This window comes from Lepisma saccharinum, chromosome 1 (genome assembly GCF_977018435.1).
Source record: "Lepisma saccharinum chromosome 1, izLepSacc3.1, whole genome shotgun sequence".
NCBI lineage: Eukaryota > Metazoa > Arthropoda > Insecta > Zygentoma > Lepismatidae > Lepisma > Lepisma saccharinum.
In genome coordinates this window covers 41,855,809-41,871,667 of record NC_139229.1, presented here as the reverse complement: position 1 = coordinate 41,871,667, position 15,859 = coordinate 41,855,809, and the positions used below count along the sequence as shown (strand labels likewise).

At 38.7% G+C, this 15,859-nt stretch overlaps 1 protein-coding gene across 1 annotated transcript in view; it reads right to left on the bottom strand.

The window, feature by feature from the left end:
* Positions 1–5,645: 5,645 nt before the first annotated feature.
* Positions 5,646–15,859, bottom strand: part of mAChR-B (muscarinic acetylcholine receptor) — a 195,104-nt gene continuing 184,890 nt past the window's right edge. The window contains exon 2 of the mRNA XM_083144624.1: positions 5,646–9,453. Coding sequence (XP_083000750.1) covers positions 6,924–9,453 — 2,530 coding nt within the window. The 3' untranslated portion in view covers positions 5,646–6,923. The remainder of the gene's footprint in view (positions 9,454–15,859) is intronic.

Sequence of the window (15,859 nt, the reverse complement as noted above, 5' to 3'; positions counted from 1 at the left end):
GTGAAATGAATAGCCTGGAAACCAGTTTAGCGTGAAATGGATAACAGAGAAACAGGTATAGCCTAAAACGGATAACAGACAAATTGGTTTAGTGTAAAACGGATAACCTAGAAACTGTTTTAGAGTGAGAAGTATAATCTATAAACCGGTTTAGCGTAAAATGGATAACCTAGAAACTGTTGTTTGCTTGAAATGGATAAATGATGATGATGTGGTTTTCTGTTTCGTATGTAGCCCATTTGAAAAGAATTGACTATTTTACAGATCACCCTTAGCAAAATGACATATTGAAAATATTTGAAAAAACATATTTTTTAAAGAAAATCATAAAAATTGTATATTTTATATATATATTTTTCATATATTTCTAATATGAAAACATTAAAACCTTGAAGAAGGTGGATAATTTTTGTTATATAGTTTTATGGAGAAAATGCGTCGTGTTAAAGTATAATTTATCCAAAATTATCTTTAGAATAAATACGTACATATCCTATGAACATCTTCCGAGATCTCAACTGTTAATAAATACATAAGTTCTATTTGGTTTACTATATGAAACTACAAATACGTACGTAACTAATTCGATGTGAACGTGTAAGATTATATTCAAAATAATTCTATTTCTGTTTTATGTAAAGGGTTGTACGTTTAGTAATCAAATATCTGTAAATAAATATATAAAATGAATGTATTCCAATGAATTGTCTGTGTGATCATAACAGTGTAGGTACTATATATGTTGTTAATTTCAAACTTTTAAAGTAAATACTTTTTTTTAGCTGCTTAGTGTTTATTTAATGGGTCATCTCATGATCTGGATGTTATGGGCAATTCCACAGAAATGTCAACCTCCAGACAAAACACTCAAAAGCTTTGTACATAAAAGTGAAGATTATATCATACGAGAGTTATGTTGTACTTAATGGAAAATGCAGATGTTTCATTAAAAGCAATAAGGCAATTGGTTAGAAACACTATTTTGCAATATGGCCGCAAGGTGCATGACATGATATGTTGATTGTGCATTTTAACGATCCATTAACTCGCTGTATATGGGAAGAAAGAACTAATATGGTAACATTAACATGTCATAGAAGAACGAATTGGTTTATTTAACTATGATAGTGTGTGTATGTAAGTAGATACATACGCGTCTTTTAATACACAAGGCAAAATGGTAATCCCTCCACAATTTTCAGAGTTTTTAACATAAACCGTAAGTTGTTGAAACACGGAAGAAAATCTCTTCCTGAAAATCTATGTTTTGGTCTACTTACATGTGCAACACTCACATGTTCATAGCATGGCTGTACATCGCTGTGATGGAATTACCAACTGTGTGTAATGGAAATACCAGTGATATCTTCGAATTGCTCCAAATGGTGTTATTTTGTATCATAATGTTAGCGTATTATCTGTATATTGCTAACTCATTTTCAGGCAAATCTGTAACATTACTGGAGTATAATGGCTAACACAGAAGCTGAACGTCAATGTGAATGTTGGCAGAGAAGGAAGAAAACAGGTTTTTATTATAAAATAAAAGAAAAGGGCCATGAAGGGAAGCGATTAATGAGTACGCAGATGAATTCAAGACAACTGATAAGATTAAGAGAACAGAACGGAATGACATTAAGGTGCGTCAGGCACTCCAAACAGCAGTGGTAACCATCAAGGAGGCTCTCTACAAGTGTATCTCGCCATACAAGATTTCTTAAAAGTCTCGGTAAACTATCCGCAGTGTTCAACTAAGTCTCCCCAGAAGTTTTCGAACGTTACACAAAATTGAACAGTGCCTTGACCATCAGTGCAGTGCTCCAGCACCATGCGCATCAGGTATATTTCATCAAAATGTGATAACGTGATTAGCATTGTGCAAGATTTCTACAATGAAGATGGCATATGTTGGTTGCCACCATGGCGAAAAATTATGTAGGGATAAGTAAATCAAAGCAGAAGCGTTATATGTTGATGATATTGAGAGAAGCGTTTTAATTCTTCAGTGAAAGCATCCATATATAAAATGTAGCCTGTCCAAATTCTGTAGGCTGTGTCTATCTTATGTCAAATGCTTGTTTGTGCAGATACGTATTATAAGAATATGCAGTAGCTACTCAAGGCTCTTTCGAAGGCTGTATATCAGACACAGCCAGTGCCTTCTCAACTTCGTGTGTTTTGAATTCAGTCATATGTGGTAAAGAGAATGTATCATGCATGTTTAATAGTTCTTGTGCAAAGTGTGCAATTAAATTTCGTTACCATATCTCTTCTTTATTTCCCACTGTAGAGGAGACCGGGGTTGGTTGTGACGGGGGTTGGTTGTGGTAAGCACTGTTCCGTGGAAACTATTAGTGATATTCGTTTGATGTTGGCAGTGGTGGATGGCTCATTGGCTCGCGCATTTCTTATCTATTGTTTGCCAGTTGTATGCTTCTGCCTGGAGATGAGTTAGATGGGTGTTTCTTTTTTGTAGGGTTTTACCTAATATCTGTGGTAAATATTTTTTCTTCTCTACAGTTTTCAATATAGCCTGAGAATTCTATTATTTCTAGTCAGTATGTAAGAGTTTTTTATTCAAGTAAATTTAAACTTGAAGTTGAGATTGAAGGGTAGAAGTGAAAAAGTACATATTGGGCTAGTTGTGACAAAAGAAAGGGCTACCCCTTGTACTTGTGACAAGGATTAGAAGTAAAAAAGTGAATATGGGGCTAGCTGTGACAAAAGTAAGGGGAAGGTTGTTACAGCTGTCAAATTACAGATTATGTTAAAACGGAAAAGTGCTGTAAATGAGCAAAGTTCAGATAATGATGATGATTGTTTTTGACTTGTGTGTACGGAACCATTTTCCAATTCTAAATCTCAAGAGAAGTAGGTTCAGCTAAATGTATATATTTGCATTTAAGTTTAAAAAATGTGAAAATAAAGAAAATATTCAACAAAAGAAAATGATCCTAATTTTGTCACAACGAATCCATATCTCCTTTATACATGTAACTTACCTGGGAACAATGGGAATGTAGTAGCAACAGACGAACTAAGAAAACCCCTGATGATACTATTGAATAGTGCTTAAAGATGCTCGAGAAGCAATTGCCATATTTCAAGTAATAAACGTTCATAAGAAGGAAACAGAATGAAACATTCATTTTATCATGAGAGAGCTAATTGTGATGAAGTGGACTTGGCTGAAAACTTCACAATTATCAACCAGGATGAGATTCAATCCAGACATTTGAACCATTAACAAGTTACCTATCTACAACATGCATCTGGAGTGGTTTTCCTACCGATTCTTTTGTAATAGTTCAAGAAAAACTGCCTGCCGGCACCCGTGGCGGAGTGGTTAGCACATGGCGCTACGACGCCAAAGATCCTGGGTTCGAATCCTGGCCTGGGCCTGGATGTTTGTGAGTGTCCATTCATCAATTTCATCATCCCCAACTTCTCAAATTATCCAAAAGTGGCACAAGAAGCGAAGTAAAATAAAGCAAGTCAATCAAAAGTCAAACTGCATCATGACAAATTTGCTGTCGATTGATTTTTGAAGTTGCTATTGTAAGAAGTGTTTACATTGTATCCAAAGGGTTAAATTCTTCTCAGCCAGCCAGTTAAATCAAATATACCTGTTTGAAAATATAGTCTAATTAGAAACATTACATTTACATGGAATGGATATCTTTACCAGTGGACTGAAGAAGATTATATAACACATCTTGAAAAAGAACTGTTTTTGAACAGCGGGTTTGTTAAGTTTTTGACAGTCCAATGCAATGTAGACCTAGGCAAAAACAATTATGTAAATATAGTTTCCAAATGTGTAGATTCTGTATTGAAAAATTGACAATTTCGGTTTACTTTTTGACTCTTTCTCACCTAATATGAAATATGTTTGTCACACTGTTATTGTATTGTTCAGAAAACCAATACAGTATTACATATCTATAATTAAAATAAGTTTTCAGTTGGGCTTCATTATATTATTTTGAAATCAACTCGGCAATTAAATATGTATAGAGTATTTGAACATATCGTAATTCCGTCACACGCCATTTTTTTTAAAAAAAATATCAGAATACAAATACAATTTCAGTTGCCGTGTTTTGTCATGATGAACATGTTTCAACTATTTTTCAAAATAATAATATTTCAGACAAAAGTTCATAATTCACAGAAATATGATAATGTCAGCATGCACCTGCTCAGAAGGTTTACATGAAGCTAATTCCTTCAAATGGATTAAAGTACATACAGCAAATTTACATGCTTTGCAAGCTTGGTGTTGTAAGCCTCTTAGGCATGTTTACAATGCATTGTGTTGTGCCATGCAAACCTCCTGAGCATTCAGGAAACAGGTAACACTTCTGGTTTTGGTGTCAGCGGTTTGCATGGTAGCAATTATATGAAACACACGATTCGGCGATTCGGCATCGAGGAAGAGCTCGATGGCCAGGGAATATAGAGGTGAGACAAGCTGGGAGGTGACTGACTTTGGAGATTGAGTGGAGAGAGTGAAGGTGGTCAGCAAGTCAGTAGGTGAGGAGTACAACAGAGCTCTGGTCGACAAATAGGAGAGAAGCTTACAGAGGACTTCGCTATTTTCATTCAGCTAAAGACTTCAGTTAGACAGGTAATTATCCTACACCCAGCCATGATACAGGTTCAACGGTTCACAAAACACAACGAGTGTCCATTGTCTTTTCAGTAGTTTAATTCCTTTGTGTAATTTGTACCTTTCGCATGCCAAGCAATAACTCGTCATGTCAATGACGAGTGGTCTCATCAAGAGGATGAATGATGAGTAGTTTACATCACCCCATCAATTAACTGGTTAACATTCTAGGTGCTCTTAAGATCCCACGAACTTTAAGGTTCGTTACGTGTTGGCTGTAAATATTGTTGTAACACATTGGACGTTATATGTCAGTATATGAGGGAAATATGTAACTAGATTGTTGTCCAAAAAGTAATTCCGTCACATATGAAATTGCCCTTACACATTTGATGTACACGTATATCTAGTTGCCAGAAACGTCGCAAAATACAGTTACTACTTGCCAAAACTTTCGGAAAATGGAAATGATTAAGATTAACAGGGAATGTTTTAATTAATTCGTTACCTGACAAAGATTTGGACAGTGACCGTTTTAGTAAAAGTATGAAGAAATTAAAACAACAGTAAGGTCCTGATGTGAATACAAAATATCCAGAAATAGAAATCAAAACTCACAGGATGGGCTCTTAAGCTTCAATAATAACCATTATTTCAAAAAATATAAAAATAGACTAACTTTTCACTAATATACCCATTATGTAGATTTTTTACCTTTATTTTTCCGCGTGCCAACTGTTTTTATCATGTACTTTAATACTTTCATTAACTACAACCAGTGAATAGCTGGAATATGTTAGAAAATATAAAACAACCATGTTGCTTCAAGAATTTGAATCTAAAACTTTGATTCAATACCAAAACCAATCCACAACGGAAGTTAATTAGAAAATGCTACAATAGTTTACTGAAATCGGTCATTTTATTTTAATTGAATATTTTAAGGATTTAGCTGGGTAGGGATGAAGTAATACAGGTACATTTGTGTAGAGGGGTAAATTAACTTTTATTGTTCTTTGTTTTATCAGCCTTTAGTACCTGTCCGTTTGGTAATATAGGTGATATTTTGTAGACTCCTAAAGACAAGAAAGCAAGGTTGACTACCTAAGTATCCATCATGTTGCCTGGTGTTACACTTCACATATTTCCCTTTTCATGACACACAAAGAAAGCATAAACAAGCATATACCTCACTACCATAACTAAAGACTAATATTTTCATTTTATATATCTATGTGTCAGTTCACAGCAACATAAATTTTGTACATCTTGTGCGAAAAGCACATGCTATTTGTATATTAATGTATTCACAATGTTATTAAAGCGTTGGTATGTTCATAAAAATAAGGGACGAGGTATAGAATGCTACAAAATATCGGAAGAGTGCATGCACTAGATTGTCATTTAAGTTTGATTCAGGCACAAGTTCCACCGTTGTATTATATTTCAGGTGGCAAAATGGTTCCGCTTGGTTCGGGCTCAGGAGAACCAAGGGTTTTGCCTTATTGTTAACGTTAAGTCGTGGATAGCCTTACAATGGTGTCATGAAAGTGTATGAAGTAAAGTAGCTGATTGTTTTTCAGGAGATCACCATGTTCTTTTTTTGGAAAGGTTGAAGATACAGAATTTGGTGCGAAATTTCTTCTTTGCTGGAGCAGTGGGCCTCAGGGCTCATTCATGTGCCACGCTGCTACCAGCAAGAAAGAGTAATTTTAAGCACAGACTGAAACTAATCTTCGACATCCAGTGCATGCAGAACCGAATAAGTGTCCGTTGTTGTTTTGCTTTTTAAGAAAGACACTTTGTTAAAAGATTGTTCAATACGTATATACATCGTACATGTTACGAAATTAATTTCATGTATATCTCAAAATATATGTAGCAGCACCACTAGTTCCGGCAAGATATTTTTGACACTATACACGTCACACGCAGAAACTCACTAGAAATATTTTGTCTTGCAGATTCACATATTCTCCTACTACACACTTTGATTTATATCACAAACTGTAAACAACGATTGTTTCTTTAATTCTAATATCGGAGCTTCAATAGGAATTTGATCTGGTTTGTTTATACTCCGTCATTATCTTTTCTTAAGTCATTTTTTGGTCTCCACAAACATACATCACATATCAACATACTCACGGGGAATAAATACTCCTTTGCACATGCATTTGGGTCCCACAATGAACCAGCGTAGTTATTAGGGTCTGAAACTCTGAGAACAAAGCAGGGGACGTGACGAAATAAAAATTGAAGTAATCCCGCTTCAAGCTACTCGAGAAAACATAAAACACAAATTCGGGATTCAAGTCATATGGAGGTCTCCTTTGAGTATTCTCGTGAAAGTCTTCTTGAACTGTTGGTTGGCCATGGCGTAGCAAAACGGATTCATGGGGCTGTTGGCGTAGCACAAGAAATAGGAGAACATATAGAGGTGAGTGTTCGTACATGGGGGTTCGGAACAAAATCCTTCTACGAGAGCTAAGATATGATAAGGCGTCCAGCAAGCTACGAAAGCACCAAGGATAAATGATATTGTCCTGAAAGCCTTGCGGGCTCTGTTTTCCGACTTGGATTTCTGTCGTCCTTCTTTCTTCTTCCTCTTCCCTTTCAACTTCTTCCCGATTGCCTTCACAAAGTCCTTTTTGGAGTTTCCCTCGGAGGAATTCTTCTTGGAGAGTTGGTGCGAGTTCGTTCTGGAAGCGGATGGCCTCTCGTCCCTTTCGATCGTGTCGGTGATGGAAGATCGAGAAACTACACTGGTCACCGGTTTTCTGTCGTCTAAGCTCACGGTGGTGTTCACCTTTTTCACTCCGGAGGAAGTGGTCGTAGGTTGACTGACGACCGGGGGAGCTTCCTCCGCAGGAGGAGTCTTTGGGGGTTGAGGGTTCGTCGGTGCTTTGGGGGCCGTCGGTTGGTCAGAATTCGCTGCTTGCGAAGCGGCTGCCTTGAGAGCCGCTTGTAGAAGAGGGTTCACGGTGTGTCCCGGCGACGGCGGCGAAGAGTTGGCGGGATTGGGGGCACTCATCGACGACGGGGGACTCTCAAATATGGGGGATGGGACCACGACCGAACTCTCGTCCATGTACCTGAGATCGGCAGTGTCCATGCCGACGATTATGTCGTACGTCATCGTGTACACGCCGTGGGTGTTAGCCTGGAGAGACTTGGGCACTTCCGCCTTCGCCTGCGAGAGCTGAGGAGTATTGTCAGAAGATTCCGGAGATTCCGCCCGTGGATTTGGAGGTTCTTGCGTTTCGGTAAGTTCGGTTGCTTCCTGCTGGAAAGGATTGTTCTGGAACTGAGCTGGGGGTGGAATGATTGGTTGCTGGACGGTAGTGACTGCTGCCGCAGACGAGGCTGGGACCGGGGTAAGCGTGCTGCTAGAGCATTCCGTGGATGTGGAGACGGGGTTGTCCGTGTCCAGGAGGCTCTGCTCGGGGATCTGAGGCAGCGCTTCCGTAGGCGGCGTCCTCCGTGCCGGAGGAGGAGGATCGATTTTCACCAGTCCGTTGCTGTTGACGGCCACCACCGCCGGTCCGCTGTTTCCGACGGAGGGTCGTTTCTTAGGGGCTATGCTCTCGTCGTCGGAGTCGAACGCCGGGCTGCTGGATCTCTCGGACTTCTCCACCTCGTACTTCTTGTCGGAGAAGCTCGTGGTCTCCGTCGCACCTTTGGAAGACGTCTTCTGACTTGACGAGGAATCTCCAGATCCGACACCCACCGTCCCCGACACCATCAAGCTTCCTGAGTTTCGAGTGACTCCCGCCGCACCTACACCGCCGGGGGTTCCCGTCTTCGGCTTATCCTGACTCAAAAGCGTGCTTTGGGTTTTTGATATGCCTAGTCCTGCCGCCCTCCCAGCCATGCCTGACATCGCACCGGCACTCATGGCCACCATCGACTGCATCTTCCGTTGCTTCGCTTCCGACTTCTTCTGCATGTCGTAAGCAGTCTTGTAGATGCCACCGTACAACACGAACAACACTACCAAAGTGGTCCAGTAATAACCTATGATGAGAGCCGTGTTGAACACGGGGTCCTTGAGAAACTGCACCGCACATTCCCCCGGCTGAAGGTTCCGGAATCCGACGAAATGCTCCCACCCGAAAATGCTTATGAAGAACAACAGTGCCGGGATGATCCACGTGATCGTGACCATCCAGAGAACCTTGTTCTTCGTGCGCCAGCTGCGGTACTTGGCGGCAATTTTCACGGAGCAGAATCTATCGATGGTGATCAGAAGAACCGTATATTGGGACACCAGACACACAGTATAGTCCACGGAAAGCCACAGGTCGCAGAGCAAGGGTCCCAAATCCCAGTATCCCATGAGAACATAAACTGCAAAGAACGGCATCGACACGGTTCCTATAAGCATGTCCGTCGCTGCGAGTGAGGCGATGAAGTAGTTGCTAGGTTGGCGGATATTCCTGTCGACCATGAAAGCCAGGAGTACCAGGACGTTTCCTCCGACAGTCAAGACGATGCAGATCCCGAGGGAAATGGCTATGAGGATCGTCTGCCAGAGCAAGAAAGGAGGAGTGGGGCTGTAGTAGCCGGTAGTGGCGGTAGCATTGACGACCGTACAGTTCCCGGAACCATACCAGGGACTCTCTGGATCGCAGCCTTCCAGGAAGATGGATGCGGTGCTCGCCTGCAGGGATGCGTTGTACGTGTCCGTGAACGGCTCCCCGTCACCCCAAGGGGGGAAGAAACCCGTGTCCCAAGAAGGCTTCGTGACATTGATGATCCTTGCCACCTCCTCACATTCCGGGGAGAAGAGTTTCCTGTAGCTTTGTTTGCAATCTCTCTCCTTCTGCTTTTTCTGCTTCCTGTAACGAGAAAAAAAATATGTAAGAACTTGTAACGAAAATGGCTTCATTACTTCAATACACATTAAGTAAAGCTCATGTTTGATGGACTGAAATGCGTCAATACGTTGGTTTTATACGTAGGGTTACCAGACGTCCGGTTTTTCCCGGACGTGTCCTACATTTTATCCTCATGTCCGGCGTGCGGGAGGAATTCGAAAAATATCATAAACGTCCTACATTTTGAGCTTCACATAATATTAATTATGAAAATACGTGTTTCAGTTGAACAAGGAGAAATTATACAAGTTACAAGTCTATGGACCGCGCTCCCAAACTGAATAGTGGAATTTATTTTGGTTCAGCCATTGACCAACAAGAACATAAACGTTTCTGGTAGAACAAAATAGGAAGCAATTAATGAGCAAAGTTTTGGGGCCACATTCTGATGATGTCACTGCTCAGTGTCTAAGTGGAATTTCTTGCCTTGGGGTTTATACTGATGGAACAATATGTTTCCTATTCTTAAAGCAGGGAGTATAGAAAACAAAGTTATTGAATTAAAAACTACCCTAGATGAAACTTCTGGAACCATTGCTGAATTGCTGAATATTTGTTTACCATTCCAGGTCATAATGAGAGATTACTTTTATTACCAGCAACATAACGAAGTCAAGAGAAAAATATTGTTTTTTTCCAAAAAGTCTGCAGACAGTTTGTACTGGGGTTCAGTATAATTTCACAGAGTTTGACTGTTCAGTGTCTCATATATATTTTTTTGATTAAATATGAAACTTTAATAAAAATTGGCTTCTCTGAGAAGTATCAGTTAAAACAAGTACTAAGAAGTGTATTGTGTATAGTTCAATATAATTTTGGAAATTTTACATTTAAGGATTCATTTTTTTTTTTTTAAATCTGAAAATTGTAATTTTTAAATTACTTTCTAACATGTTTTGGAAATGTGTATTACGTATTGTGAATGTTTTGTGTCCTACATTTTGGGACATTATGTCCTACATTTCACTTATAGCGATCTGGTAACCCTAATTATACGGGGTCCAACCCTTACCGTAACTAAAATCAACCCTTGTTTCCGAGGACTAAAATGTCATCACCTCTTCAAAAGCTGAGGCTATAAAGAGGCTCTCAGCACATATAAGGACAAGAACAGAGGACAACACAGAGTCCTACAGAGGATTATACTGGCCGTAGGTCGAGACGCCAGAACCTCATTGGCCTGTACTACGTGTACTACGTAAACCTGAGGTCGACGTTTGGGTGTCTTACCAGAAGGTGACTCCTTACACGCCCAATGTAAAGTTCATGGTGTCACATTTTCTCGTACATGCAAGAAGGATATACAACATATGAGACCAAAATAAAACTGTAATTACAAAAGTAAAAACGTAAAAGGTTGAGTTCGTAGCAGTGCTGAAAAAGAAACGCTTGTTCCTTATGAAATAATTCATGTGCTCTGACCAATTAAAAACAAATCCAAGCTCTTTTGAAAGCATGGGAAATGATTTTGTAACTTTGAAATTACATTAATCCCAAATCACAATCTGCTTAACTTAGTCGTACGTAAAAACGTATAAAACCGACATTAAAAATAATAGTGACAACGTTAGTACCACATGAGAGAACTATGTAGTAAAAACGGGAAACAAATCATACATAACATTGTTTATCAAATTATATTTGTCATAAATAATGAGGTTTGTTCTGTTGCAGGAGAATATTATGGCGCAAGGTTATTTTACTTCGCTTTTTGTGCCACTTTTGGCTAATTGGCGAAGATGGGGATGAATAATGACATGATAAAATTGATGAACATCCATGCCCAGGCCAGGATTAGAACCCGAGACCCCTGGCGTCGTAGCGCGATGTGCTAACCACGGGGCCCGGCATTGATAGAATAATAACTAGCATTTATCAGATTTTCACAGTACACATTTGCGGACAGGATTTGTATTTTCTAGAACACATATTATAACTTTGGGTATTATTATATTACTGTTACAATTTTGCATGAAATACCTTTCAACATGGATTTTTCATTAGAAATGGGAAAGGAATCGTTCAGCTTAAACGTAATTTTGGGTTTCCCACAAGATAATTGAAAGTCAGCAGTAGCTTTTTTGGCGACATCTTCGATAAAATTCAAGCTAGTAATATGAAATATAGTGCGTTGAGAAAACTGTGATCAATCAACTAGATACTTCATACTACAGCGCCTTGAATATTCAAGGCACTGTACTTCATACAATCTGGATTACGCTTTGCGTTTGTCTGTTTTAGTCAACAATCAAGCTTAGTAAATACCTCAAAAAGTACCACAGAGAGAAATACAAGTTTGGAGGCTGAAAGACAGTCTGGGCATAACTTTATTGTTAACTTTGACATCTTAAAAACAACTAAAGTTACAAAAAACACCAATTAAAGGATTCGAAACACACATATTTCATAAATATTCTCGATTTTTTCGTTAATTTGCATTTCTAGATACCAGCTCAATACGATGTTAACCAGGTTGATTGTTACAATAAACATAATCAACTCTAACTTGTTATGATCCAGAATAAGTTCGTCATAATGAAAATAAAATGAAGACAACAAATAAACCACAAGGTGATTATTTCTGCAGATATTTCATTGTCTAAAAGCCGTGTGGTTAGCACAACGCGCTACGACGCCAGTAATTCCGGGTTCGTATCTCAGCATAGGCGTGGGTGTTCTTTATGAGTGTCCCTTCATCAATTTCATAATATCATCACTCATTCGTTCTCATGGTCACGATTAGTCAAAGTGGTAAGAAAGCAAAGTCAAATGAACCTAAATAAAGCTACGCTAAATAACAAAAATCAAATCAAATCATGGTCTGCGGAAGTATTAATTCATCCTAATTATTTTTTACACTCTATCCCTCATCTTGCCATCTGGCGAGAAAGAGTTCAACTATTACAAATTACCAAGGAACGGATTTATATGTAGTAAACATGTGCTAAATATGTAGAAACATATTTAGTCACTTTCACCAAAATATGGAGTTAAATATGGACTTGAAATTGTAAAAAATTACCTTTTCAATAATATAAGACACTACATGAGCTATATAAAATACAGTACGCTTACATTGACATTAATTGTAAAAAAACAGAAAATGTGTTTTCATTTTCTGTTTCCAAATCAATCAATAACAAAATTTTGTTGTAAGTGTTCGAACGTGAATTTCCTTTTGTTGTCTCTTAAAATGGACTTATATTGACTAAAACTTCGTTCAATATCGCAAGAAGTAATTTCAAATTTGTCAGTTATTCACAAGAAATTCACACAACTCGTTCGGTCACACAGGTGCATGTAGTTATTGCACCAATATGGAGTATAATGTTCTGAAATATGGAAGTAATATGTAAAAAAACTTAAAAAATGTCACATATGAAGCGAAACCTAATATAGTAAAATATGAGCCAAAACGTAATATATGTACAAATATGGAAAATGAAACTGAATTTTTGGAGTCTACATGCCATGATGCGCAAAGATAATACAAAATATAACTGATTTCAGCTTCAGGCATAAATATGTACGTATTTACATATAAACCCGTTCCCTGCAAATTTCCTATCTTCGTATTGAATTTTCTTTCGTAAAAGACATTACTATCCGTAGCACCAACGCGTCAAGTACTTTGACGGGGGAGGGGGATTATTGACATAAACATAATTTTATCTGTATAAATACAGTGCCTTTCACGGTCGAGTCTTCCGCGGAGCGGCGGCTATCACACCGGGCAGCGAGAGCGCGTCGGCCGGCAAACTGGATGCTACATCCTCGGAAATGAAACCGCTAGCTATGTAATGAAATAAGTTCGTACAATTACACGGACAGTTAAAATTAAAGTGAGCAATTCAAGAGGTGTTGGAAATTATGTTCTCTTGCTTCCATACATTTACAGTATTTTTTAAGGATATTTTCACTAACACGTATCAGTTACTTTTCCGAAATTGCTTCAATTACTCTCCTGATATTTGCTTTCGTTTCTTCTAATGTATGGTTTCAGGTTTAAAAGCTTCGTAGCTCGGCATGCAAACGTCATGAAAATGTCTGTTTCTTGTGCAAAGCGCCGGAGGGATTTGTGAGGTCTATGCTCAACGTCGTCTAGTTTCTCCCCAGCACACGCCGTTTCCCCTTCGCTTCTTATCAACAACAGAGCCTGTTTACCTAAATTTGCTCATATGTTCTCTAACATTGTCTCTGTGTGGAACAGGAACGTCTGGGAATTCTGCTGCCAAACGCCTTCTGACTTCCCTTCAAGAATTCGTAATGACATAAGAGTCGTGCATAAAAATACGTTGTTCCAAATTGTAGAGATTCTGTGGCATTATTAGACTGCAGAAAAGCACCAGTACTACGTAAACTAAAACAAAACAATCTGAAACACTTGTTAACACCTTAATACTTCACAAACACGTGGAAACTGGACGCCGGCTATCTGGATACTGAAGCACTGACTTTTTAGGAATTGAATAAAGGCCAAAAACTGCCTTGTTCCATCCGCCAACTCGCCACAACTCGGTTTCTTGCTCCAAATAAATCAGAAGTAGACTCAGAAGAAAAAATGTCTCTGTGCTCGCCTGCTGTACATAAAGAGGAAAATAAAATGCTTCCCTGAATACGCCAATATGTATCTTAAGCTCGAAGAGTTTGCAACATCTTAATCTGGAGCAACCCTTCCTTTCGTAAATTCCCCCTTTTCCCGCGGTCCTTTCCACAAATCTCTTTTCTGGTCCACTCAACGTCCACAAAGAACACTTCAAATCCACTCGACAAACTCTAGCAGCTGTGTGATGTCTCATCGCCATCGCAACACGCTCTGGTGTCTGGGAAAACCACTAACGATGCCAGAGTCATCTACAGCTCGAGGAGAAAGACAGCGAAAGACCGAATCTTTCATGCTTAAAGTTAGTTTCTTCAGCGCAGAAACTAAAAACGTCACGTGTTTATTTATTGCAAAATCAAAGGTAAACAGAAATTATCTTGACGTGTGTTATGAAGCCTTTATGCATTCTGCTCATTCTCGTAGGGATATCCATGAATTCTTCAAATCATCTTTCTCCTTTTCGGCTCCCAAAGCATGGAATACATTTCCTGTGGACGTTGCATGCATTAACAATCTCATATGTTTCAGAGGTAAAGTAAAAGATTCGATTTCCTGTTAATGGAACAATGGAAGAGTCACGGGACACACAATGAAGGTATCAAGCCACTCACTATGTAAAATTGTATTATATTATTATCATTATTAGAATTATTATTATTGTCTTTTCTAATTGTAGTTAGTTACACATTTGTGTATCGAATTAATTTGGTGCATTTTTTACAGGTGTGTCTGTATATCTATTATTTTATTATTATTTTACATCTAGCTAACTGCTCGATACACAGTTTATCACACACACCCCACCCCACCCCCATATATATATATATAATATATATATATATATATATATATATATATGTGTGTGTGTGTGTGTGTGTGTGTGTGTGTGTGTGTATAGTGTATATACACTGACAAGGTTTAGGTGGCAAGGCAGCCCTAGGCTGAAACTTTCTTAATAAAGAAATAAAATTTATTAGTATTATTAGTATTATTATTATTTGATAAAGTTACTTCTTTTTCAAAAAGTTACTCAGTTACAGATACTTACTTTAAAAAGTAGTTAGTTACAGTTAGAATTGTTGAAAAAAATAACTGTTACCTATAATACCCAGTTAAAAGTAGCTATTATCTGTGAGGAAAATGACGACAATATTGCACCAGTGAAATATGGTACATTTTACATGTTGCTGTTGCAGTATTACATATTACTACCAACGCTATGGTACATTTTCAGCATCTTCTGTAATCAGTAAGTACACACACTTCATTTCTTTTCATGGTCCTTGGCATGTAACTGTTGATCGAAGCCGAGCTACTTTTAACTGGGACACCCTGTAGTAACCATTTCCAAACAAAGATAAAGGCCGTCCTCGATGGCTCAGCGGTAGCGTCCTCGGAGTCCTGGGTTCGTTACCCGGTGGAGGGACATAGTGGTTCGGATCCCCCTTCAAACTGTTGGTCCAATCCCAATTAGCCTTACTGTGCATAAAGTGGACGTAAAACACCAACTCAATCAATCAACCAAGCACTGATAAGTTTATAATTTTATGAACACATTGTAGGGCTTGAAGTGGAAATTCCTAGGAGAAATGGAAGAGGGTTGATCGAGCCTTGAGGGCAGGTAGAAGGGGGTGCTGATATTGTTCAATATAGTGACAGTGAAACAGGTGTGGATGATTACCCGAACTATCCTGACCGGAGAATGTTTTTCGAACATTATCCTATAGGTGGCAGAATGACTACTCCCGAGTCATTTCGAAACCA